The sequence below is a fragment of the Aedes albopictus genome, chromosome 3, assembly GCF_035046485.1.
Source record: "Aedes albopictus strain Foshan chromosome 3, AalbF5, whole genome shotgun sequence".
NCBI classification, from domain to species: Eukaryota; Metazoa; Arthropoda; class Insecta; order Diptera; family Culicidae; genus Aedes; species Aedes albopictus.
The window spans coordinates 353,886,652-353,914,651 of NC_085138.1; the positions used below are offsets into that span (position 1 = coordinate 353,886,652).

The following is a 28,000-nucleotide window of genomic DNA, read 5'->3' on the forward strand; positions in this document are numbered from 1 at the left end:
ATATTTAAGATACAAGTTTGCATACACAATTGTAAATGCAGTGTTAGATACTTTAAAGTGAATTGAAAAATTGAAAAAAAGATAAATTGTAAACTATTCCGCGGCGACACGAATGCTTCAATAGTGTCATAAATAAACGCGCAAACAAACAAATAATTGATATTGAAGTATGCATATTGCATTATCTATTAGCAAAGTCGTAGAAAGAGTTGGGCGCCTGATTATAAAATTGTTGTACTTATCTTGTGTGTTTGACAAGTCCCGTTTGTGTTGGCCATTGGGACACTTCTTGCTTCAAAACGGTCGTTTCTGGAATGGAAAGAGAATAATTGGCCGCACAACTCCGCAAATGGGCGGCCCGCACATATTAGTATAATGTTGCAATGATTGAAAATAGTAGAGTATAATTGTTAATCTATATGAACACTGCTACTAGTTCAGATTTCTCACCCTCCACGATTCTCTAGATACTGTTATAGCGTGTTTGTTGTAAATTTGTTGATAAGTGAAGCCTCCAATAATTCACGAATTCAATGTAGCGAAGATCTTGAGCGGATAGCATTCATTGATAATGATAGTGATTATTTTAATATAATATGGCTTAACAAACTAACTATTCAATTATTTTAAATCGGATTCGTCAATAAAATTATTGTTCATAACATAATTAACCATGCGAATATCTAACTACACAAACTAAAAAGTGTTATTATATTTTACCAATGATTTCATCCTAATCTTGACCCTAACATAGTTATGCGCTTAGTTGGACAATGACCAAATATAGTGTTGTTTCGACAATAGTCACATACTATGCCCTACGACATTGACGATTCTATTGTCTATGGCTCACCTATTTAGCGCCACCCAGCAGGGACTTGGTCTGGTACCCAATTCAGTATATCCGCTCCACGTAATGTACCGTGCCTCTTTCGATTTGTGATATATTACGCGGAACATTACTCTCTTCATTCGGATAGCGGCTATGTAACCCATTGGATTAAAAACCTCCATCAAACATGAAGCGATTAATTGGAGACTGAAGACTCTATACCAAATTTGGCTCAGAGACAGGTAATCAGTGAAGTCAGTTTTTCTCGTTTGTCAGAGACGATTGATACGTATTAAGACAAACTTTCCACTGCATCTGCCAGCAATAATCGGTGATCGATCAACATTTCGAGTACCTACCCCAATTTACACAAGAATGCCAAGGATCACCGCTCATGCTTTACAATACAGTTGGAAAAACTAGAGCAACACCTGGCCACAATGATGCATAAAGCACTAAAGCGGACCGGAAGTGTCGGTGAGCCAGCCCCACCAAATCTGTCGACCAAGTTGTGCTTTTAAGCAAGTTGTTGGTGCACAATCTAGGCAGTATCGTCGCGACGACCGAGGTAAGCTGACCCAGCAAACACTGAACAGCCTGCAACGACATGCTCGATCCTTTCTCCTACTGAATTGCACTTCCTACATGGTTCTCCACGTCTTCGTGCAATATGTACCACCGTTAATTCTATGTCCCATTTACCAGATTTTGGATGGCAATCATGGAATCTTCTGTTTCCGAGAAGAGGTCACCCCGCACCAGCCACTGTGATGTGCCGAGAATTGGTGCGAGTGCCCAAGCAGTTTCGTACCCAGCGAAAAACACGTGTGAACGCTACGAGATAGTGATTATTACTGCTGCTTTACTTATAGTCAGACGCATGTTAGATAACCGACAAGAATTTCTTTACCATCTATTGTATTGAAGCGTTGCGGGTGACCATTTTGCATGTAGCATGTAGCAAATGAAGCATTTATTTCCTATATCAGATAATATCGGCGAATACTTTCGATTATTACTCTAATCTAACGGCTGAATAATTGTAAATATGTATGTAGTACTTAGGGTATACGTATATGTGTGTTAACGTTACTCCAATTTAAATGTTGCGTTTGGGTATTTTTGTATGATTGATGCAATTCTTCTGGCGTGGTAGCCGAATTCGTCGTCGTAAAAGCATGGTTTCGTTATACTTATGATCTAAGATATCGTAGGCAACAGAAAAGAATCCAAAAGTGGAGAAAATTTACTTATCATTTACCTTCATAGGTTCGCCTTCCGGTGCCTCGCGCTTGCTGCTGCCTTCGGTGGAATCCTGCCGACCGGAACTACCACCTTCAGTGGTCTTTCCCGTCGTAGTCGGCGTGGTCGAGTCATCGGAAATGGTTGTCCTTTGAAGAGCGGACGATATCAGCTTCACCTTATCCGATGTACACCCACCTCCTGCGGCAACCGAATCTTCACTCATGTCCGCATCCGCACTGGTACCACCCGACGATTCACTCTCCGGTATATGCTCGTACGGGTTACTCATGGGGGTTGACTCCGACGCGGACATGATCGGATTGATTAAGTTCTTCAAGATATTCGGGTTTATCAGTGTGTCCAGATCGTGACTTTTGAGAAGCTTTTCCAGTAGCATCTGCTTCTCAGCATTGCTGTCGATCTGGGTTGATCGATCTGAACACCCGGTCAGACTTCGTTCCGATACCCGATGATCCGCCGACATCGTGTACGAACAGGTATTGGTGGTCCGAGTCTGAAGCGACCCGTTCGGAAATTGACTGTTACGCTTTTGACCGGAGGATCGGTCCTCCAGCGGATCGACCCATTCATCTTCGTCTTCTTCGTCGGCTTCGGTGTTTAGATCCCGTTCGAATTCTTCATCCGGATCCACATTTTCGTCACCCGTTACGTCGAATAGGCGCGCCTTCAAACGTTGGGTGATTTCCTCTAGCTCGGTGAACTTGCGCTTCAGAGCACGGCTGAGGGAAGTGTTGCCAGCGGTGTCCAGCCCACCGCAGTCCACGTCGATTGAGAGTGGGATCTGGAAGTTAACGCCCTCTTCCAGCCCTTTGTACATGGTGACGTTCTCCAATGGCTGGATATTGACCTGTGTGAGGGATAAATGCGTAAGAAAATATTAACAAGAAGTTGCTTTTAGGTAGTCTTGAAAATCTTACGTCTTCGCCCTTGCCCTTACCTTGATCTGCCCGTTGCACCGCCCGGAGAAGTCCATGATGTTGTACCAGCCGAGAATGCAGGGCATCCCGTTCAGGAACACGCTCAAATCCACCGCTGTGAAACCGACCACGGCATCCTCCATCGGTGCCGGTACCAGTGGCTGTTTGGCCGACGATCCCGTTGTATTCGAGGTGGGTGTTTTGCGCCAAACTTTCAGAATGAACCGCTTCTCGTCCTGTGAATGAATAAATCGTCAGTTAACTATTAGGTGAAACACGTAAAACCACTCACATTAGTCATCAGATCCACCGGTAGCCGCACGTCGAACTTCTTCCGCCAGCTTGGATTACAACAGCCTTCGACAATTGCCGTCGTGTAGACGATTCCCTCGTGCGACTTGACCGTATCGGCCGCTCCCGGCTGCAGGTTGTAGCCCTCGAAGGTTACATAGGCGCTGGGTTCCACCTCGACGCGCTGCTGCTGCTGTTGGTTGGAACCCTGCTGGGAACGGTTCTTGTTTCGCTTGCCGAACTTTTTGCCGACGTTCACCTTCGGCAGGTTGACGGCCTGTTCGATTTCGATCGATACCTGGAACAGCTTTTCGTCGGCCACTTGGGATTGTTGTTTCTCTGTTTGGGGCGCTTCCGAGGCCGGTTCGGATGACGTCGTTAGGAGATTGGTGGTCAGATTTTCCGATGGTCTCTGGGCCAAGGCTCTCTGGAGGTTTTCGAGGAGATCGGAAGTTTTTCGGAGCTGGGGATGGTTGGCCTGTGAATGCGGTGAGGATGAGAGTGCCGGCGGAGGAGTTGCCTGGCGGTTGTCGGCAAAGTTCTGGTCATAGCAGGGAGCGGTGCTGCGCTCCGATGAGATGGGCAAGCGTTGGGCTAGGTTCTCGATAAATGCCGAAAGCATGTTGGCCACTTCGGACTGCTGTTTGCCAGTGTTGGAAGTTCTGATTGGCCGGTAGGATTCGATGTCCCTTTGATGGTCGATGGCAGTCGAAGGAGTCACCATGGATTGATGGGGAGGATCGTCCTGCTTCCCTTTCGGAACAGTAGGTTTGTTGCTCGTCATCGGAGCATCACCGGATGTGTGCGTCAAACCACGGAACAGCTTCAGATATTCGACTTGGTTTTCGGTGCCAATGGCTAGAACGGCCTGAACCTGCCCACAAGGGTCTGCCGCAAGTGGAGAAGTGATGCCACTCCATGCGTCGATAGAAATGACGGGCAGTTTGGCACGGGACAAATGCTCTGTTAGCTGTGCATCTCGGAAAGCGATGTAGAACTGATGTAGTGGTAGTCTGGTAACTCCAACGAGCTTCTCGGTGGCATCTGGAGTCTTTTCCCATAGTTCCACCAGCATGTGCTGGTTCTTTGTACGTTCCAAGAAGCGGGCATTTGGCATTACAGGGAAGGTGATCAAGTAGTTGATGGATTTACAGTTGTTGGTACTGATGAGAAAAGAGATTGGAAGATAAATTGTATTGAGTTATTAATATTTTCAAATAGTCATTGACTGGTGATTTCAAAATAATGTACATACACGTTATCTGCTTAAGGATATTTATTTAGAATTTTTGTTCACTTTTGCATTACCAGAGCTTTGGCTGAAATGGTAGAGTGATTACTGACAGAACATTTCTTAGTTCGCAGATAAAGTTCCCAGAATTTTTTTTGTTAAAATCCATCTTGAATTTTCTCTACAAAAATTTCTCCTGAAATTCCTGGGATATCTTTCTGGAACTTTAGAAATGGAACTTTAGAAATGCAGAGCCGTCCCAGGATTTATCTGAAGAATCACGAGCTTTTTCTCAAGATGTTTCTCAGATGTTGTCTTTGACTTTCTCTTGGATAATCTTCCCGGGATTTCTCCTAGTCTCTGCAGGACTTATTCTTGGAATTTTTAATAGGATTCTTCCAAATATTTATTCAGGAGTTTTTCAGGAAGTTTCTCCAGAAGTTCATTCAGGATTCCAATTTTTCTAGAACATTTCTTAAAAATTCTCGTAGGATTTCAGTTTTACCTGAGATTTCGCTCGGGGTTTCTCCCTGGATTTTAAGAAGATGAATTTCATCGCGGCTCCTGTTTATAGGAGTTTTTTTCTGGATTTATTCTAGACTTTCTCCCAATATTTCTATCTGGAGATATTCTTTGAGTTCATTTTGGGATTTCTGCTGGAGTTATTGCTGATACTTCTCATTAAGTTGTTTCCGCGATTTTTTTCGGATGTTTTTCGAGGTTTTTCTCGTAGTTGTTGATTATTTTCATAGATTTGTCCGGGAATATTTCCAGAGTTGTTCCCGCAATCCCTACAAAAAATTGTCACGATATTCTGAGTGTTTCTCGGGAAACCGTCAAAATTATCTTACGTAATAAACGGACAGCCCAACACGGAAAGCGTTGGATTTGAAAACCTCGGAGAATATAAAAAAAAACAAAACTTCAATGGCATTCCTCCATACACTAACCCACATTACCCATTCAGAGGTCTAGCTAGACACATTACCAACCTTAAGTTAACCTTAAGTCCATGTAGCTGCCGGCTTAGAATAGCACTACGGACCCCCTGTTCCGGGGGTAAAAGTCCACCAAACAGGGAACCCCAATCCAAGGTGTCAGACGACCTGTGCTGATGAATGAATGATTGAGGGGGTTTCAAAGATGCTCGATCGTTAACGGAGCCCGTAACGAGGGTAGATCACCTTTTCGCGTTGAGTTAGGTACGGAGTAAAATCTACCGAAACCTAGTGTCGTCCTACTTTTCCAATTTTGGAATATGCGTTCTGGCAATTCAAGGAATCATAGAATCGGTCTCTGAATAAAACTAAGTTAATTAACTTTACTTTGCAGATAGTTAAAAACCTCGCCGTTCGAGGCTAAACTTGATGCAACGGACATCAAATCGGGTTAGGGATCCATGTATGTACTAACTCTTCAAAGACAGGTAAGTGCTGGTATGCAAGGAACATACTAGAATCCTTATTACGGAACATATGTTTCATTATTGGAATGGTATTGCTGCTAATGTTAAAACTCGGGTTCTAAACTTCTTACTGGGGAGAATTTAGCAGTAAAACAAGGGTGATGCTAGGTTTCCGATGCATGGCCAATATCAGTACTCTTGTTTTGTTTTCTAAGAAAACAAAACAAAAACTGTAACAAAATCGATACTTTATTGCCCCTCAATGGCAATTGAGTAATGCGACATGCACTACACTAAGGATACGGGTAATGTCACAATAGATCTAAAAACTAATCGCAGTGACGAAACCCGAACAGGAATAAAAAAAAGTTGTGTTATTATCACCAACCTGGAATTATATTTTTCCGGAGCATAAATAACTTCAACAAATGACCGCTGTTCTAAGCAGTAGCATGTTTAGTCTCGTTTTACCAGAAGACTTGAAGATCTGCAAAGCACATCGATCATATGAGGTAACTCTCGCTGAGACCGGCCCACTATTATTGCGGAGATTCCACCTGTTTAGACTCCTGCGCGAAAATTAGTTGCGTGGATTTTTCTTGCGTGGGCCCACAGATATAAAACCAGACCGCGTCCTGGTGAATATTTTACGCTGTGTTGTATGGTACACATTTGGTGATAGTTTTGCACTGTAAACAAACATTTATAACGCACCTACGCTGAAAATGAGCCTAATCATTTATTTGCGTCGGAATCTATAAATCTTCACAACGGGCAATAACACCCTGTCTTCAAAAATGTTTAAGATGGGGATTTCCTGAAAGTCCTCGCTAAACAAGTAAGAAAAATGCATTTGGTTACTCAAATTGATGGATCCCCCCACAACAATTTTTGCAAACCCCTCGATTTAGGTCAAATGGTGGCTCATTTAAACAGTTATAACTCGAAATTATGTTAAAAACGCTGGTAATAAAGAAAAACCCGGATTAATCCACCTTGTGGTGATAGTGCCTTTCTCGTCGATTATGTACTTGTGATCTTTCCGTCGACGTAAGCATCCTGAATCCTGTGAATACTTTATTTATAAAAGCAAGAATTTTATCCAAGCCATCATCGAGTTGGGAAACTTATTGATGACACATATATCCGACGTTATGTTCGATGTATAGGCAGAGCTGGAAAATATCAGACCTCTTAGTTGACTGCGTGACCACCTATACTATTACTGGTGACCGATCAATACCAAGACGATAATAACAAGCTAAAATATAATTTATTTCATTCACAACCAAAAATCACTTTACAGTCTTCGATAAACTTTTTTCTGCACACTTTAGGTTATATTTTATTATCATTGGTAATTCATAAAATTTAACCAAACAAAGCAAGCGAAATTTTTCATACTGAATCTAATTCAAATTTAAAACATATCTCAAAGCGCGATGAGCAACCAGTCGGATCAAATTTTTGCGCAGTGATTTTAGACGCAAAAGGGGATTGAAAAACTTTGTTTGAGATTGATGCGATTAAATTTCAATTTTCCCATGCAACCCTCATTCTTTTGTATATTTACACCTCAGGAAGTTAAAAAGGTGTGATTTGTTGAGCCTGCTTCAGTTTTGTCAAGATTTTGTTCTCTTACACATAGGGTCTGGGACCATTTGAGCACGAGCACCTATTTTGGGCACTTGATGCTATAACTCAGTCAATTTTGAACCAATTGGGTTTTTAAATTTTGAAAAATGCATTGATTTTTTGATTTTATTCGAAAGATCACCTTTTTCTGAATCACTATGATTTTTTTTTCAGATTTTTAGAACTTTGTTTTGATACCTAAAATCAATTTCAAAGAGATTTTTTGAAATCACCTTTTGACAGATGGGCAACTGTTTGACAGCTCCGCCCAGTACAAACTGCGACGAGGGGTGATTCGACGAATCACTCCCATACAAACTTCAAATTGATTTTTAAATAGGTTCCCGGGCTCCAAAATTCATGAAAATTTGGATTTCAGCTCAGTTTGACATGCAGATTCAGAATATCGAATTATCTCAACACCGTTAAGGAAGCCAATTGTCTTCATTTTTGAGACACGACCATTTACGCACAGTATCTAGCCATGTTCAAAAATTCAAATCAATCGGTTTGAAATTGACTGAGTTATAGCAAAAAATGCTCAAAATAGGTGCTCCTGCCCAAATGGTCCCAGACCAGGGTACGAAAAACGGATCACGCTGAAAAACAAACGCTTTGTCCTAAGCGGTGCATGTCGGTAACAAAGGCGCTCCGCAACAAACGCATGTCAAGCGATGAGAGCAATAAAACAAATATCGCTTGCCGTGCGTGTGCCGATATTTCGGATTTTCTGCTGAAATTTTCGACCCACATCATCGAATTCATGAGTATTTGGACGAATTAAGACTCTTGCCATCATCAGATTCAAGTTTCAGTTGTAAAACAAAGCGAAAATCACGATGTGAATAGAACGAGACAAATATTCCAACCGTTTTTGTTGTGAACAAACTCGGGAGCGATTTTGTCATTATCTGCTAACGAAAAAACAAAGCGTTGTTGCCGTGCCTTCTTTGTTGCCTATTTTTCGCTTGCGGTGCCATATTCTGCGTACACTGTCCCAGACCCTATTTATCGCTCGCATTGAATATTTTCGCTGTTTTTACCACTTCCTGTGAAATACACGGAACCGGTTCCAAGACTGTATCTATTGTCTTAAATATGGTTTGAGACTAGTTTCTTGCTAACTGTTCAACAGGTTTTCTGAAAAGGCGAAAACTGATGTGCATGCTTGGATTTGATTCATTTTACCTTTTGGTCATTCTGGCGGGACATACAAAACGGGTTCTGGAACACTACCGGTAGTCTCTAATGTAATTTGAGACTATTTTTTGTAAACCGTTCATCAGGTAAACAAAAAAGCCGCGATTTAATGTGTCGCATGCATGAGTTTGGCTCCTATATGCATTTGACCACTTCCAGCGGGACACCCGGAACCAGTTCCGGAATCTTACTGGTTGTCCCAAATATGGTCTGAAATAATTTTCTTGCTGTTTATCAGGTTATCTAAAGAGCCATAAATTTATGTGTCGTATGCATGGGTTTGGTTCACTTTTATTTTTGACCTTTTCCGGCGGGACATCCGGAACCGGTTATAGAGCACTACCGGTAGTCTCTGCTGTGATCCAAGGCTGTTTTCCTGCCTACCGTTCACCATGGTGCAACTGCAGGTTATTGAAAAAGCCGCTATTTGATGTGTCGCATGCATGCACGCTAAAACCACTCAGCACCTAGAATGTGTAAACCTACTCATAAGTGCATAATTTCCAGACCACACAAAAATGTGTAACAGTTACACATTCATAAAAACAGCTCGTACACTCGTCTAGATGCGAAATGTTGATTTTTTTTTGTTTTTCAAGGTCACTAGTAAGCCTAGCTAGATTGTCATACAATTTTTTTGCGAATTTAACGATTTTGCGGACACAGGAGCTGATTTTGTAAATGTGCAAGGGTTACACAGTTTTGGTGTAGTCTGGAAATTATGCACTTCAGTGCAGAGCGGCGTTAGCATGTGGGTTTGGTTCACTTTTATATTTGGTCATTTCCGGCGGGACATCCGGAACCGGTTCCGGAACACTACCGATAGTCTTTGCTGTGATCTACGGCTATTTTCCTGCTTACCGTTCTTCAGGTTATCGAAAAAGCTGCTTTTCAATGTGTCGCATGCATGGGTATGGTTCCCAGCTAGATTTGATCACTTCCGGCGGGACACATGATATAGTCTGATTCCATTTTGTTGCTAAGCGTTCATCAGGTTATCTAAAGAGCCGCGATTTGATGTGTCGCATGCATGGGTTTGGTTCAATTTTATATTTGGCCACTTCCGGCGGGGCACCTGGAACCGGTTCCGGAACACTACCGGTAGTCTCTGGTGTATTAAAGGCTATTTTCCTACTCACTGTTCATCAGGTTATCGAAAAAGCCGCTATTTGATGTGTCGCGTGCATGGATTTGGCTCACTTTTATATTTTGCCAATTCCGGCGGGACATCCGGAACCGATTCCGGGACACTACCGGTTCAGATATGGCCTGAGAATATTTTCCTTCGTCAGGCTATCTAAAAAGCCGCGATCTGATGTGTCGCATGCATGGTTTTGTAGCATTTTCATTTCTGGTTCTGTTCCGACTACCGTCGGAAGTTGAACCACTACCACTACCACATTTTGCTAAAGTAAAACCCAAACTCGAGCCAGCGCACTAACGACGGCGGAGTACCGTTTTACTACCACTACACCTCAAGCCACCGCATCAGCGGCGGCGACAAGGAGTCTTTTTCGAAGCGTCGAACCGATCGGCCGCGCGCGCCGCGCACCCGACAGCAGCAGAGGTGCAAAAGAAGAATTTGTAATAGAGAGAAAGAAGAGTAAAATAAATGTAGTGCTAAGAATGTAGTCGTCAGTGCCCTGATCACCTTTTTCCACCGAAGAATTGGCCCTTGCCAAGTTCCCACCCGTGAAGTGATTCTTCCCCTGTTGGCCCTTGCCAAACCAGGTTGTGTCCGCCATTTTTCGACCACCGATTCCCAGAGGATTGGTACTTGCCAGTCTTTGCTCGCGAGTGTTTCCCCCAAAAACTAGGTGATACAGTCCGCTGCTATTCGACCCACCCTGCTGGGCTCGAACAGGCTCCTTCCTGGGGTACTGGTCCGGAACACCTAAATGGCCTTAACTCCGGAACGGCTGAACCGATTCGAACCATTTTCAATAGGAAACAATGGGACCACATTCCGCGTCGAATGAACCGTCGGTCATTAAAATCGGTTGAGGTTTACTGCCAAAAAGTGATGTGAGTTTTTTTTTTGTACACACACATATTCACACACACACATACATACACACACAAACATCACCTCAATTCGTCGAGCTGAGTTGATTGGTATATGTGACTCGACCCTCCGGTCCTTCTATCAAAAAGTCATTTTTGGAGTGAACATATAGCCTTTCCAGTACACTTAGTGTACGAGAAAGGTTTTTTTTTTTTTAATTTCTTTGTATTTGTGAATTTTAACTTATTGCTAATTCTTCACAGTACGAGAAAGGCAAAAAATGTAGGAAACTCATCAAATAGATGTACCTATGCACTGATTCAAATAAATAGGGTAGGACGGGGCAAGATGGCCACCCGGGGCAAGATGAGCACCCCTCCGTTTTACTACTTTTATGATGAATTTGGCCCAAACAACTTCATAATCCGTTAGAATAATGTTCATCCTGTTTGTAAACCTGATAAAAGGTACTTTATAATGAACGAATTAAAAAATATCGTCAAATTAGTAAGGGAACGTCCATAAATTACGTCACGCTTTGAGGGGGGAGGGGGGGTTCAGCAAAGTGTGACGACTCATACAAAAATTTCAGAGGTCCCATACAAAAAGTGTGACATAGGGGGGAGGGGGGGTTGAAAATGATCGAATTTTGCGTGACGTAATTTATGGACGTTCCCTAAATAGCATGGATTTTCAGCATTTTCCTATAAGAAATCATCAGAATAAAATAAGGTTTTTATGTCATAATCAAATTTTTACCATAATTCTGGTTAGTAGCCAACATTACTAGCTTATTGCAAAGCATTTTAATTTACATTAGAAAATATTTTCTAAAAGCAGACATTACAATTTATTCAATTTTAGTTATTTAACTATAGTGGGGCAAGATGAGCACCCATTATTCCCCATCAGGGGAATATAGAAAATATTTTGAAATTATTGTAATCCACTTAATAGTGCCGAGCATAGGTTTCCGTGACCTCTACAACTATTTGGTTGCGTAAATTCCTAAAAATAAGCAACTTAATAATCGTTTATTGTTTTTCGAGTAATTTTGTATAAAGTATTATAAAACCGCATTTTTTTTTTCAATAAATCGAAAAAAAAAATGATAATTTTAGAACGTGATACCATAGCTATAAACAAGGTTCACTATATCAATAACTGTATGGCCAATTTATTGTTAAAATATTGGGATTTTAATGAAGTGCTGTTCTTGCCTCGTAGGGGTGCTCGTCTTGCCCCGTAGCATGTTCGAACCGACCATAAAACATCTTTTTGTTTAGTCAAATAAATCATCCTTATTGTGAATTTTGAACCCTCCCATGTTTATGGGTGATAGAAAACATGATATAGAAAAGAACTACTGAGAGGTAATTTGAAAAATTGTGTTAACTTTCAATAAACTCAACGTGATCCTTAGGGTGCTCATCTTGCCCCGCCCTACCCTATCCTTAGTAACTCAGCTCGAATAAAGAAATATGTATTATTTTGTAAAGTAAAATGCCGAATTTCTGTGGAAGTGCTTACCTTTCGCCATCCCGCGATAGTTCCGTTGTCAAAATCGGACCATCTTCTTCGCTGGACCAGAACCCATGCATCACTAGGAAGTATCCACCACCCGCCGTCAAAGCGGGAACATCTTTCAGCTTTCCGAGGTGGAGCAGCCCATAAAGCACTGCCGTGGGTCGTTCCGGTGGAGTTTCTACCGTGGTGTCCATCGCTTTCGGTCCCGTATCTTCCCTGGAAGCGGCTCCCTGCTGCTGTTGAGAGCCATCTTGTTGTTGAGAATTTGGAGCACCTGACGGCGGCGAATCCTGCGCAGGAGACAAATCTTTCGGTGCGTTCTGGGTAGGTCCATGTTGGTCTTGACTGCAGGCTAGCGGTCGGCAGTACAGCGATGGATAACTGGGAGCAGACATTGGACACTTTTGGAGTGGCTTGAAAGACCAACATTGCGTTGGTAGATCGCTTTCACTGGAAGAACTGCTGATTGTTACGTTTTCTTTGCCAACGTTCAGAGCATCGATGAGTTCCGGACCGAAATGCAGCCCGCGAGCTCCCAGCTCCAACCGAACCGTGAGCATTCCCAGCAGGATGTCGTCCGAGGCCAACCGAACCGGGCATTTTTTGTAGCAGGCGAATCTGCTACTCACCAGCTCTTCCAGTTTTATCACTGAAGAACCGAGAAAAATCTGCCTTCCGGTCGTCGATCTCTGGTGGAAGACTGGACCCATCGTCAAATAAATCAGGAACTCAAACCGACAGTCATCAACTTTCTTCGGGATGGAAATCTTCGAGATTGCCTTGCCATTGAAAACAACCTCCCCGGAATCGGAAACGATTTGCGTCGAAGGAAATCTGAGCTTTGATCCTGCGTTCGTTTGGGACGGAAGTTTCACCTTGATCTGGAATCCGACGTCGACCAGCGATGCCAGTTTAGTTTTATGCATGATCTCCTTCAGCCCTGCCTTGGTGAAATTGAGACCTTCGATCAACATCCGCGCCGAATCAATGGAGTTTAGGTATTCGGCCTTCATGGGCTCGGGAGCGGCATCGAACTTGTTCAGCGCATCCAGCATACTTTCCGCCGGCGAGATGGAACATATTTCGCTGAGGGTTTCCTCTTCGGATCCGGAAAGAACATTTCCAGAGAGATAGTTTAGGACCTTCGATCGGGAACGGTTGTCCAGTGAGCGGAAACTTTTCACCTGGAACGAGAAAGAAAAGGAAGAAATATGGATTATTACCACACGAAGTTGTTAAATGTGTGATCGATAGTCACGGGTTGACATCAACCTTGGATGTTTCAATTTCTTTCTGGATTTCTAAGGGTTTTCATTTGGAAACACGTGACAGCTTCCCGAGCAATGTCCAACAACAAAATTACAGCAAATCGAAAACAGGATTTGTATTCAGCAACATATTGATATTAGTTTATCTTTACTTAATTTGGTTTCCAATTTTGTTTTTGGTTTGCTGTCTTTTTAAATCAATGTAACTATTTAGATTTAGAAAAGTTTTAAATCTTATAGTAAACTATGTAAAGTAATACCAGGGATATATCATTAGTGCAATTATATTTTTGCATTTATGTTTTTATATAAACCGAAAAACTCCGAAAAACCGAAAAAAAGTTGCATTAGAACCCTATTTCTATTCTCTTGGAGAGCCATTCATTAGATTTTAGCGGAAAAATTCATAACATAATTTAAATTTTCGAGTTAGGTTTACAAGTCACCGTGCAAAAGTTTGGGGTAACCCCTTAAGATGCTGCATCGTGCAAAAGTTTGGGGTCACCTTCCAAATGAAGTCTGAGTCGGATTTTCGTTCAAATCGTCATTTGTTTTGGTGCAACTCCAATTCTTTCTTCGAGAGTTGAATGGCACGACACAGAAATGGTTATGAAATGTTCATAAACTAAATTCTGGACTAAGTTAAGGTAGAAAATAGTATATAAAATCCATACTAAATCAGCTAAGTACGTTATATAAAGTGCGAAAGGGGATGGAGGTGAAATAAAAATTACGTATTCGTGATCTCTACCGTATATAACTGCAAGTGTTATAACCACAAACATACAATTACCCCAAAATCCATAAGCTTCAGGAATGTTACATATTTTAATATAAATGGCATTTTCATCAAAAAGTTATCCCTTTGCTTTGCACCAAAACACGAAATCTCTTATGTACTTATTAGTACATTCGAATAAATGACTCGTTGTAATGGTTTTTGGGGCAATGGTGTATTTGTGGTTTTAACACTTGCAGTTATTTAGGGTGGAAATCAAGAATTAGTCATTTTTATCTCCCTTCTATTCTCTTTCGCACTTTATATAACCACATTAGGTGATTTAGTATGGATTTCGTATATCATTTTCTACCTTAACTTAGTCTAAAACTTAGTTTATGAACACTTCATAACCGTTTATGTGTCTTGCCATTCATCTATCATAGAAGGAATTCGAGTTGCACCAAAACAAATGACGATTTGAATAAAAATCCGACTCAGACTCCATTTGAAAGGTGACCCCAAACTTTTGCACGATGCAGCATATTAAGGGGTGACCCCAAACTTTCGCACGGTGACTTGTAAACCTAACCCTATAATTTAAATTATGTTATGAATTTTTCCGCTAAAATCTAATGAATGGCTTTCAAAGAGGATAGAAATAGGGTACTAATGCAACTTTCATTTAAAAATTTGGTCGACTCAATTTTGAATTACACGGAAAACAATTTTTCGTACAGATTTACGAAAATCATGTAAGTTTAGGTAAACTTTTTATACTAAAAATTTCATATAAAATTTATGAAAAGTACATACGAATCAAATCTAACTCTTTATCTTTCGATAGAGTCTGAGAACGACTGGATTAAATGAAAGATGTCTGAGATATGACCGAAAAACATTTCCATGTTTTTGAGGGGGTGACCCCAAACTTTTGCACGGGAGTGTATAGAAATTTCTTCTGGGGATTCCTCCAGGCAAATCTTTCTAGGGATCCCTACAGAATATTCAAGTTGGGATTCCTTCAGGAGATCACTCCAGGAATTGTATCTGTGAATTACTCCAGGATTCAGGAAAGTCTTTGAAACTCCTGCAAGGTTCAGCTGGAAATTTCTTCAGAAGCTTTTTCTTGGAAATTCCTGTAGCAGTCTACTTTGGAATTTCTCCAAGAATTCTTTCTAGGGGTTATGTGAAGAATTAACATTAGTTAAAATTCACAAATAAAAAGAAATAAAAAAAACCTTATATAGATAAATTTCAGGAATACGATCTAAGGATTTCAACAGTCCAGAAGGAAAAACTAGACGACTACCAGAAAAAACTTTAGGAAGTTTCAGAAGGAATTCAAGCAGAGTTCCAGAAAAAAAACTTCTGGTAGATTCTTATAACTATCTCTAGAAGTAAATCCAGAAGGAATTCCAAAAAGAAATATTGGTGCGTTTCCGCAAAGGACTCCTGCAAGATTTTCAAAAGGAACTTTTGTTGGATTCCTACAAGGAAACCTTGGAGGATTTTCAGAGTAAATTTTCGGAGGATTCACAAAAAATACTGCTGAAAAATAACAAGAACAAGAAACAAGAAGGAATTCTATGAAAACATCAAAAAAGGAACTCGAAAAGGTTTTCAGAATGAACTCCTGGAAAATTTCCGGAGGAAACTTTTGAAAGGTTCAAAGTAGGAACTCCTGTAGGATTCCCAGAAAGAATCCCGGAATATTGATAGAAAATAGTATCATTGCAACAGCTCACCAGGTGCGTGCTATTGGTTTCGACATAAACGATGAATGGATTGGAACGTAACTGCTTGCTGGTTCGCCAGAAGAGGATTTCCTCAAGAATTTCAGCGATTTCTTCAGTACTTCTTCCTGGGATTTCTTCAGAAACTTCTCCTAAAATTCCCTCAGAAATTTATCCTTGAATTTCTTCAGGAATTCGTCCTGGGGTTCCTCCAGGAATTCCTCTAGAAATTCCTGTAAAAATTCTTTATTGAGAGATTCCTCCAGGAATTCCTCTATAGAGATTTCTCAAGAAATTTCTCTAGAGATTCCTCCAGGAATTCTTACAAGCATGTCTCCAAGAACTTCTCCAATGGTTCCTCCAGGAGGCTCCTTCAGGAATTCTTCTGGGGAATCCTCTAGGAATTGCTCTAGGAATTCCTCCACGAATTATTTCAGGAATACCTCCAGGCATTCCTCCTGGAGTTCCTCCAAGGATTTCTATAAGAATTCTTCCAGAGATTTCTCCAGGATTTCATTCAGGGACTCCTCTAGGAATACCTTTAAGAATTACACCAGAAATTACCCCAGGAGTTTCTTCAGAAATGCCTAACTTTTTTTTTTTTCAAGAATTCCTCCAGGAAGTTTATACAGACCTTGAAAATTATTGAAGCAATTCCTCCAGATTTTTTTCCAGGAAGTTTTTCAGGCATTCCTCAAGAAATTCTTTCAGTATTTTTTAAGGAATTCCTTCAGGAATTTTTCTAGGGATTCCTCCGGGAATTCTTCCAGGGATTTTCTCCAGGAATTTCTGCTCCAATGATTTTTTCAGGGATTCCTCCAGAAATTATTTCACTGATTGCTTCAGAAATTCCACCAGGAATTTAGCAGGAATTCCTCTAAAGATTCTTCCAGAAGTTTGTCCAGGAATACCTCCGAAGATTCCTCTGAGAATTTTTCTAAGATAGATGGATTGATAGATGTCTTTATTAAAAAGATTTTCAGCCCGAGGCTGGCTCATTTCTAAGAATCAAAAACAGAAAGTACCTGAAAGGTAACTTACAGGATTACAGAGTTATGAAGTGCTGAATACTCTTACAACTAAGCTGTCAGTCTATCGGACCGTAAAAGTCCTTTCCTAGGTGTTCTCCAAATCATCATTTCGTCTCGTTAACTGTGTGGTTGGTTGGCAGGGTCGATTATGTCATCATGTGCTTTTTCCTTGGAAGATTCGTCAGTCAGAGTCCTGTTCGAGCGTTGGTCAAGTTTTATTGAAAAGTCTAGCTTCTTTAAGGAAGTTTAGAAGAGTCCTTTCGCAAACTGCGTCGTGTTGTAGGGCACGACTTAATTAGATGTAATGCTGTACAGTTTTTGAGTACCACACGAAGTTCCGGCCAGCGACCATGTTGTGGGAGACACGTGTATGGCCAGTACGTAGTCTTGACAGAAGCTTTTGCTCCTTCCAGTTGGGTTGATCCTTCCACGAAACAACCTTTGGCTTGATTTGCCTTATAAAAAGAGATCAATTATGATTCCATTCAGTTGCCCATGCATTTCATACCGTCTTTTTAATCCATGATCTAATATCATCTCCTGGAATTTTGTTTGAAAGTATCCGGATATTCCGGCCTATGCTGGAATTCTTCTAGGAATTTTACCATAAATTCTACTAGAAATTCCTCTAGGAATTCATTCAGTGATTTCTCCAGGGATTCCGCCAGGAATTTGCGCAGGAGTTTCTCCAGGCATTCCTCCTGAGGTTCCTCAAGAAATTGTTTCAGGGATTCTTCCAGAAATTCCTCCAGAGATTTTTCCAAAAATTCCTCCAATGATTCTTCCAAAAATTTCTCTAAGGATTCCATTAAGGAATTTTTTAAAAGGGTTTCTTCAGAATTTTCTCCAGAGATCCTTCCAGAATTCCTCTAAGGAATCCTCCAGGAATTCATTCTTCAGGATTTTTTTCCAGGGCTTACTCCAGGAGTTTCTTCAAGGAATCCCTCATAAATTTCTCCTGGAATTCCACCAGGGATTCCTCCAGGGATTCCTCCAGGTATTCCTGCAGGAATTTCTCCACGGATTCATCCAGGGATTTACACTGGAGTTTTTTTTTACGACGGTAATGGTCCCGCGTAAAAAAAAACCGCGTAAAAAAAACACGTTATTTCAAGACCCGTCGTAAAAAAACCGCGTTATTTCAAGACCCGTCGTAAAAAAAACCGCGTTATTTAAAAAAACGTCGTAAAAAAAGTCAAGTCACGTTAGATGTGGTGCTGACTATTTTACGCATGTTTTTGAAAAAAACGCGAATTTTTTTTACGACGGTTTTTGAAATAACGCGGTTTTTTTACGACGGGTCTTGAAATAACGCGGTTTTTTTTTTAGGACGGACCGCGTAAAAAAAAACTTCAGTGTATCTAGGAATTCATCTAGGATTTGCTCCGGGAAATCTTGCAGAGGTCCTTCCCAGATTCCCTCCAAAGATTCCTTCAAGAATTCTTCTAGCGATATTTCTAGCTATTCCTCCAGGTATACTTTCAGAAAATCTTCCAGGAATTTCTTCAGGCATTTCGCCAGAAATTTGTCCAGAAGTTCTTCCAGGATATCCTCCAGAGATTCTTTCAGGAATTTCTCCAAGAATTCTTCTAGGGAATTCTCCAGGAATTTGTCCAGAAATTCCTTCAAAAATTCCTTCAGAAATTCGTCTAGGAATTCTTCCCAAAATTTATAAACCGATTGCATTCAGGGATTCCTCCCACAATTGGGTTCTTTAGGGGTATCCATATTATTTTCCAAAATTTCATAATTTTTGGAGCCCGAGAACTATTTTTAAAATGCATTTAAAGTTTGTATGGGGGAAATTTTTTGTTCGGGTCGAACTGTCATTTTATCGACTGAACTGTCATTCTATCCACGAAAATTGAAACTGTTTTGTCAATTTAACCATCAAAACAAAGGTATTAAAATCGAATAAAATCACGTTATACTCAGAAAAATGAACTCTTTCGATTAGGCTATAGAAACTAGCAATATTTTATTCACTGAACAACCCAATTGCTCTAATTATTCTTCCAGGGTTTACTCCAGCCATACCTGCAGGAATTCATCTAGGGTTCTCCAGGAATTCTTTCTGGACTTCCTTCAAGAATTCCTCCAGGGATTCTTCCTGAAAGTTCTCCAGTAATTTTTCAATTCCTTCAAGGATTTCTCTAGGGGTTGCTACTGGGACTCCAACGACTCCTTCAGGAATTTCTCCACGGATTCATCCAGGGATTTATCTAGGAATTGCTCCGGGAATTCTTGCAGAGGTCTTTTCCAGATTTCTTCCAGGGATTTCTCCAAGAATTCCTCTAGCGATTTTTCTAGAAATTCCTCCAGGTATACTTTCAGAAAATCTTCCAGGAATTTCGCCAGAAATTTGTCGAGAAGTTCTTCCAGGATTTCTCCAGGAATGCTTCCATAGATTTCTCTTTTTTTTTTTTTTGAAAGGTTCCTAGCGGCACGCCGACGGACGTCGAAACCTCTCCCATCACTGTGCGCACAAGCGTCACGCGTTTGCGCGGTCAACGACAGTTCACTAGGCCTTTGGATAGGATAGAGAACGTAATCCTTCAAAAGCAGTTCACCAGCCGTGCACGGAACATGTCATCCAGTAAAACACTGTTGCGTACTGACTCAGAAGGTTACGGTAGAATGTGTGAAAGTTTCGGTTTTGTCATATGGTCGATTTTGTATTTGTTTTTTTTTGTCATGTCAAGGTTTAAACAATGTTATTGTTCATATTTAAGCTATGCCCTATAATTCAGTAATCTTTGGTGTGCCTATGATCTGTTAGATAGTCGATGTGTTTGTTATGTCCATTTTCGTTGATCCTCATTCTAGTATTGTTTTTATTATCTTTGAAAGTTGTCTTTCGTCCACATCTCTAGCACTATCAGCATCGGTCCAAATAAGTCCATATTAAAGAAAACCTTTCATACACTCAGTCGAAAAGTAAAAATATCAAATTTGTCATAAATAGTCTACGTTAGTCAAAGTCGAAGTAGTCAGTTTTTGTCGATTTCGTCTTGATCACACGTTAACTTCGAATCTATAAGCAAGCACTGTTAAATGCTGCACTTCCCACTATTAGTTTCTTAGTTATTTTAAATTGATATTGAAAATTTTATTTTATTTTATTTTATTTTATTGATGCACAAGGGGGTCATAGGGCCAAGTCTCCAATGCAAGTCCGAGAACTTGCATTGTCCATAATACACCTTTGAATTTGGGAGTAGGCATAGCAACCTCTTTAGCTCTGCGGCTTTTAAGTTTTGCGTGGCCTTAAGGATTGGGAAAGGTGGGAAATCGATGTGGTGTATTGAGCTGTAAGAGAATGTGTTGTTAGTTAAATGGTCAACGTAATTTACCTTTGGGTCGCTTGTTTGGGGTAAGCGTTTTGAACATACATACTGGTTTTGCTGGGTTGCTCTTTCCTATTTTCGTTCGATCGTGTTGTTTTTTTGTGGTAGGTAGTTGTGATTAAATTGTGGTTATGTTCTTGGAATGCTACTTCGTCCTCATCGCCATCTCCATCGAAATACGATAAGCCTATGTCATTTGCTGCCTGCGGTTTCTAGCAAATCGTCTTCGTAGTCCAACTTCACCATCTCCTGCTACAATCGCTTCGTCGCTTTCTTAAATTCGGCTGTCATTACCAATGTCCTTCCAATTCCAACGAACATCCGTCCATATCTACCTCTTGTCTACCGCTGGATTTCCACGTGAAATAAGGTCTTTCAACTTTTTCCCGGGATTTTGTAGATTAGTGCTTTATGCATGCTTCCTTTCCTGAGACTTCGGAGCACGTCTTAGACATGGCTGAGTACAAACAATGCTCATCTCCAGCGAAATGTTTAACCAGCATCGCACCACCGTCGTACTGCATTACTTCTATTTTTCACTGCTATCCCTGCTTACTGCTATCACTCATGATACTCAGATACATGAAAATGTAAAAGAAATGTTAGTAGCGCTTTTGGTGATACTTTCACGACGGCCATTCAGAATGGTTCAACGGATGCAGATGCGAAGATCATCCCTGCTAACTAGCAGCGTTCATGAAACTCAGTTGAAGATGAAACTTAAAATATACGAACACGAAGAGCAACACATAGACGAACGCGAATATTCTAAAAAAAAAAGAATGATCTTCCATCCGATCTTCAAGTGATCCTCACAAGCAGCATCTTTCGTTCAGGCACTTTTGAATGTCCGTATGCAACTTGTTCTCACATGAAATCTGCCTCGGCCAAGTTGGCAGAACGCGCCCATACCCCTTTCTGAACCGAAGGGCAGGGATTTTAAATTGATATTGAAAATTATAGAGAAAATTGAATCACGAAAGCACATCAAATATTGAGAACTATGTATTAGTAAATTTAATACGCGAGATACTACTAATTATTTCATACTTGAATTAAATTTGTATTTGTATAGTGTATTTGTTAAAATTAACCGAATAGTGGGAAGCCCAGGAAACAGTTCAAAGTCTGCTGACTCAAAAAAGATTCCGAGACTCATCACTGAAGAGAAACACGTTTTACAAGAGCACTATAACTGGTGGTTTATTGGGTTGGAAAAAGAAACTGAGTTGCTCCCAGGGACCAGAGCGATATTTATACCCCAACGGTTGCCATGCAGTTGTTATTTATTATGTACATAGCAACCGACATTAGCCTTATGTACTATGATGGAATTCAAATGCATCATACGATTGCTATGATTTCCAACACCCCCTCTCAATTGATTCCTTCTATTCCTAACTTATTCCTTAAAGCTACGAACGTTGGAGCGGGCAGGGACTTCGTGAGGATGTCGGCTTGCTGCTTCTGAGTCGGAACGTATACCAACTTCACCTTACCGTTGGCAACAACATTTCGGATGAAATGGTACTTCACGTCAATGTGTTTGCCTCGCCTCGTTTCCTCTCGTTCAGCCATCGCAATCGCTCCTTGGTTGTCCTCATATATTGGTACCGGATACGGCAGGGCATCCGGCTGAAGATCGGCCATCAACCCGACCAACCATATCGTCTCACTTACGCAGGAACTCATGGCAACGTACTCGGCTTCGGTAGAAGACATTGCCACAGTAGACTGCTTCTTCGATGACCAGGCAACTGTGTTTCCGTGAACCTTCAGCAGAAAGCCAGAGACGCACTTGCGATCGGATTCATCGCTTGCGTAGTCTGCATCTGCGTAGGCAGCGACCATCGGTCCTCTTGGATTTCTTCGGTAGACTAACTCCATGTTTTTCGTTGCTTGCAGATACCGTAGGACTCGCTTGGCATGCTTCCAGTGTTCTTCACCAGCAGCATCTTGAAACCTCGCCAAGTAGCCAACGATGAAACAAAGGTCCGGTCGAGAGCCCATCATGATGTACATGAGACTACCGACCAGCTCGCGGTAGGGATACGGACATCTTCCATCTCCTCGCTTCAGCTGCAGTTTGGGTTCTGCTGGAGTCTTGGCGGGATTGCAGTTTTCCATGCCAAAACGAGCAATAATCTTGTCGATATGCCCCGACTGGGACAGCTTCGTTACTCCTCGATCCAGATCCCGAGTGATCTTAATGCCCAGGAAGTGGTGCAGCTCCTTCAAGTCCGTCATTTCAAACTTCCGCATCAGCACATTCTTCACTCGCTTGATTTCGACTTCGTTCCTGGCAGCAATCAGAAGGTCATCCACGTATACTACGATGTACACCGTGTTGTCGCCAGTAATCCGAACATACATGCAATAGTCGTACTTCGATCGCTTAAATCCCAACGTTGTCAGGAACTCGTTCAGATAGCTGTTCCAGCACCTCGGCGACTGCTTCAGACCATAAAGCGCTCGATGTAGTAAGCACACTTCTCCAGGACGTAGGGTTACCCCCTCTGGACACTGCATGTACACCTTCTCGTTGAGCTTCCCATTCAGAAAAGCGGTCTTGACATCAAGCTGGTGAATCTTCAATCCGTTCGTCGTTGCAAGTGCCAGGAGAGTTCGGATGGTAGCCAGCCGCGCCACCGGCGCAAACGTCTCCTCGTAGTCGATGTGCTTCTTCTGTGCGTAGCCCTTAGCTACCAGCCGCGCCTTGTAGCGCGTAGGACGTCCATCAGCATCGGTCTTCACGTTGAACACCCACTTGCACGGTACGGGCTGTACCTCGGCGGGACATCGAACCACGGTCCATGTGCGGTTTTTCTGCAACGCTGTCAGCTCTTCATCGATCGCTTGCCTCCACTCAGGCTCGTGCGGATGACCATCGACATCGGAATAACGTTCGGGAACCTGTATGGAATTTACACCAGCAGAAAGCGCTCTATACGGAATAAAATCAGAAAACCAACCTGGTCTCCTGCACTCCCGACCACTAGACCTCGGAACATCATCACGTGGTGCGTTCCTTTCTGATTGTGGCGGGAGTGCGGTTGCGCCTTCCTCGTTGTCGTCCTCCTCTCCAGCAGTGGAATAACCACCGGAGACATGGTCATCGTCCTGAGCATTGTCGTCTTGTCCAGCATCTTCATTTTCCCCCTCTTGCTCGGGAATCGGTGATACTTCCTCCGGAATAACCAGTCGACGATCGATGTCTTCACTTGGTGACTTGAATGGAAATGCTGCCTCATTGCAGCGGACATCACGGGCCACGAACATTTTCCGGGAATCTTGATCCCAGAGGCGATATCCAGCCGGTGCGTACCCGACAAATACACACTTCCGTCCGGTTGGATCCAGCTTACCTCTCTTCTGTTTCGGTATCCAGGAAAACGCTTGGCATCCGAACACTCTCAGCTTGGTGACATCCGGCTTCTCTCCGTGCCATCGTTCCGCAGGCGTTTGGTTTCCCTTGATTGCTTCAGTCGGACTTCTGTTGGCAACGTAGACAGCATTCAGGACCGCTTCTCCCCAAAGGTACTTCGGTGCACCCGACTCCGTCAGCATTGCTCGCATTTTCTCCACTATGGTGCGGTTAAAGCGTTCCGCCACACCATTATGCTGCGGGGTGTACCCGACCGTTGACTCCACTTGGATCCCTTTTTCCTCGTAGTAGGCCAGTTGCTGATTTGAGAAATACTCACGTCCAAGATCACACCGCAAGCTTGCTATTTTTGTCCCAAATTTAGCCGTCGCCATCGCTTCGTAGACCTTGAAATAATCGAACACCTGATCCTTCCTTTTCAACAGGTAAACGACTCCGAAGTGCGTGTAATCGTCCACGAACGATAGGAAATAGCGATAACCATCCGCCGTCGTCGGTGTGATTTGTCCACACACGTCCGTGTGCACACGCTCCAATGGCCTTCGAGTCTGCGGTCTCGTTCCGTTGAATGGCAGCCTCACCATGTTGCTTTCTGCGCATGTGTCACAAAACTTTGCGTCACCATGGAAACCATCCAGTCCTGTCACCATCTTGGCATTCTTCAATTTGAGCACATTCTTGAAGCTGAGATGCGCATACCGCTTGTGCCACAGCCCCAGGTCCGGAGTGCTATCCGCCGCCAACGCCGTTCCATTCGGTAGCCGGTTCATCCGCAGGTAAAAAAGATTACCTTTCGCTCTCGCCACACCGATAGTATCGCCGTCCTTCGTCAGAACGGCACAATCCGGCTTAAATTCGACGTGCACACCCGCTTTCAGTAGCCGCGCCAACGACAGCAGGTTATACTTCAGCTGCTTGACAAGCAACACGTGGCTGAATGACAACGTGTATCGGTGCTCTCCAACGAGTAACTTGCCTTTCACGATTCCTTCCTTGGATGCTACCAGAACCTCACCATCCTTCGCGCTGTCGATGTGAAGTGGTTCCCGTAGCACATGGATTTCCTGGAAATATCCTTCGTCGCTGACCATGTGGCAACTTGCACCCGAGTCCAGCACCCACTCGATTTCGTCCTGCTCGAGCGACACCGTCGCTCCGGAAACAAGGGCCACCTCCTTGTCGATCGGGAGTCTCGCTACCTGCGCCCGATCCGGATGATTTTTCACCTTGGGACAGGCAAACTTTTTATGCCCCACTTCTCCGCAATGGTAGCATTTTCCTGGGAATTTCGTTGCCTTCCCACGCCGATTTCCGGATTTGGCCGCCAACACCACTCCATTCGAACCGCTCGCTGCACTCCTACCGGAATCTCGTCCAGAACGCTTTTGCTCCTCCGCTAGAAGGCGTGCTTTGACAGTCCCGAGGTTTAACTGTTGGTCGTCCAAATTTTCCATTGCCGTGGTAACCACATCGTAACTAGGTGGCAACGAAATAAACAGCTGGCTCACCATGTCGAGCTCCGTCACCGTGGCACCGGCATCCCTCAGCTGTCGTCCCAGCTCATCGAACCGACGGAAATGGTCCGCCAGCGGTGTTCCTTCCTCCATTCGCAGCAACGCCATCGACCGCCGGATGTACGTCTGGGCAGCAAAACCTTTTTTCGCGAAGGTATTTGCCAACGACGTCCACATCGCTTTCGCGGTTTGCTTGTCGCGAATATACTCCAGGTGGCTGTCCGCAATGTACGCCACCAGCAGCGCTTTCGCCTTCTCGTCCTTCTCCAGAAACGCCACCTTCGCTGCGCCTTCCGCCGGGGGGTCGTTCGTGATGGCTTCCTTCACTCCGTGCGCCGAAAGCTGAGTCTCCACTCGAAACTTCCACGTGTCGTAGCCTTCGCCGGCAAACTGCACGATTCCTGCCTTCTTCGCACTGGACATCCTGGTTTCTGGAACGGGCTTGAGATTTTTCACTTTTTGCTCTTAGGTTGGCGTGACTGGGCCCATAACCTGAAGAGAAACACGTTTTACAAGAGCACTATAACTGGTGGTTTATTGGGTTGGAAAAAGAAACTGAGTTGCTCCCAGGGACCAGAGCGATATTTATACCCCAACGGTTGCCATGCAGTTGTTATTTATTATGTACATAGCAACCGACATTAGCCTTATGTACTATGATGGAATTCAAATGCATCATACGATTGCTATGATTTCCAACAATCACAAAACACAAAAAAATGCATTATGATTCACAACGACTCTCGAAACCTTCCCAGACTCAATCGACCGGAACTGTTTTCTGGGTATAGAAACTACTAGGCCCCAGCAGGTCCCTCCTGTTTATCGAACATTTCTGATAAATCAGGCTTTAATCAGCCATACTCCATCTGTAGCAGCCGGTTCGCAATGAACCGTTGGAGGCGCATTAAAGTGTTAAAGGTGATATTTTCATTACAAGAATTACAATTGACATCCTTCACTTTAATACCGTCGAACCCTGTGATCTCGGCCAGGGGAATGCTTCCAGGGATTTCTCCAAGAATTATTCTAGGGATTTCTCCAGAAATTCCTCCAAAGATTCCTTTAGAAATTTATCTAGGAATTCTTCTCGAGATTTCTCAACCGATTTCTTCAGGGATTCCTCCTATAATTGCTCTAATTCTTCCAGGGTTTACTAGGAATCTAGGGATTTTTTCCAGGAATCCTTTCTGGAATTCCTTCATGAATTCCTCCAGAGATACTTCCTGCAAGTTCTCCAGTTAATCTTCAATTCCTCACAGGATTTCTCTAGGGTTTCCTACAGGGATTTCTTATGGAATTTATGCAGGAATTCCTCCAGGGATTCCATTGGAGATTTCTCAAGAAATATCTTTAGAGATTCCTCCAGGAAATCTTACTTGTCTCCAGGAATTTCTATAGGAATTCCTCCAGGTATTCCTCTAGCATTCAGGGAATCCTCCCGGAATACTTTTAAGAATTCCTAATTTCACCAGGAATTACCCCAGGAATTTCTTCAAAAAATCTACCAAGAATTACCCAGATAGCGCTAAGAAGCCAAAGGGAATTCGGCTACTGTTTCGTGAACAATGCGTTCAAAAGTGTCAACTGGGCCGTCATCCAGAACGCCATACATCACCGAGTAGCCTCAGAAAATCTACGTGGTATCCTACAGAGCTATCTCAGAAGCAGGGTAGCAAGAGATTTAGAGAAAAATCAAACTTCAAACAAGTGGGTTATAATGGACTTAACAAATACGATACATCCGCAAAAAACATACCTGTTTGCCTTCGTACAATGTCACCGCGGTTCTTTTCAGCTGCAACTCCTGCTCCGGAAGCACCACCGTAAGCGGCTTCTTGGCTGCCTGCTGAACCATATTCTTGCTGCTGTTTTCCTTATCTGGCCCAGTGAACTTTTCCAACTTATCAAACTGCAGTTCGAACTCAAAACAAATCTCCCCCAAACCGAAACCAGACCCACTGACGATGTCCGCTCGTCCCGCGACTTCCACTTGCTCCCCCACCCGAAAATTCACCAACTTGCCCGGAACGGGAACAGCTGCCGTCCCTACCAGGCTTCCCGTTCTACTAGACACCAGCCGGACCTGAATCGGTTCCGCCGCCCTCAAATACTTCCGAAACAGCTCCTCACTGGTCAACACTTGATACTGGAGTAATCGTTCTTCCCCTGCAGCACCGCACCTCCCTTGCTCCCAACGCAAAACACTGGATCCCACTTTTTGTCCCGTCTGGCCCCACCACAGCAATCGCACTTCCACCACCGGGTAACTTTTAGCACTGGTCCACCGGATCCCAGCGAGACGCACTGCTAGCGATCCCCTCCGGCGTCCGTTCACGTTCGGCGGAAGGCTGAGCTCCTCCCGATTGAACAACGACGACGACGACGACGATGGCTTCTTCTTCTGCTGCTGATGCTGCAACTGGAGCTGTAGTTTAGCACTACCTCCTAAACCGAGGGAACTACCGGACATAGCGTTTCCACCGCACGGAATCGCATGTTTCGCGCACTGCTCGACGGAATGGACGGAATTTATGTAGGATTTTTCGAGATTTCACGAGGAATTTTGAGAAAAAAGAAACTTGCACTTTTCGTTCGCGCAACAAAGCTTGATTTTCGTCTGTTGCTGGACGGGACGGATGAATGGGGCCGATGCGGGGCGGCGGTGCAAACTGTCACAACAAACGCGATC

General features: G+C 43.0%; 1 protein-coding gene across 1 annotated transcript; it reads right to left on the minus strand.

Moving 5' to 3' along the window:
- Positions 1-1,774: 1,774 nt before the first annotated feature.
- On the minus strand, positions 1,775-27,959 carry LOC109408746 (uncharacterized). The gene is made up of 5 exons (XM_019682119.3): positions 27,068-27,959; positions 12,313-13,493; positions 3,308-4,469; positions 3,036-3,251; positions 1,775-2,945 (listed from the first exon to the last, which is right to left on the minus strand). The coding sequence occupies exons 1-5, from the start codon at positions 27,779-27,781 to the stop codon at positions 2,079-2,081; spliced, it is 4,140 nt and encodes a 1,379-aa protein (XP_019537664.3). The 5' UTR covers positions 27,782-27,959; the 3' UTR covers positions 1,775-2,078.
- Between the last annotated feature and the right edge of the window lie 41 nt (positions 27,960-28,000).

Excerpts from the sequence above, each read along its gene's own strand:
- LOC109408746 (XM_019682119.3), bottom strand. The coding sequence starts at position 27,781 with ATGTCCGGTAGTTCCCTCGGTTTAGGAGGTAGTGCTAAACTACAGCTC. Across the intron at positions 13,494-27,067 it reads CATTGTACGAAGGCAAACAG|GTGAAAAGTTTCCGCTCACT; the intron begins GTATGTTTTTTG and ends TTCTCGTTCCAG. Across the intron at positions 3,252-3,307 it reads CGGTGGATCTGATGACTAAT|GACGAGAAGCGGTTCATTCT; the intron begins GTGAGTGGTTTT and ends ATTCATTCACAG.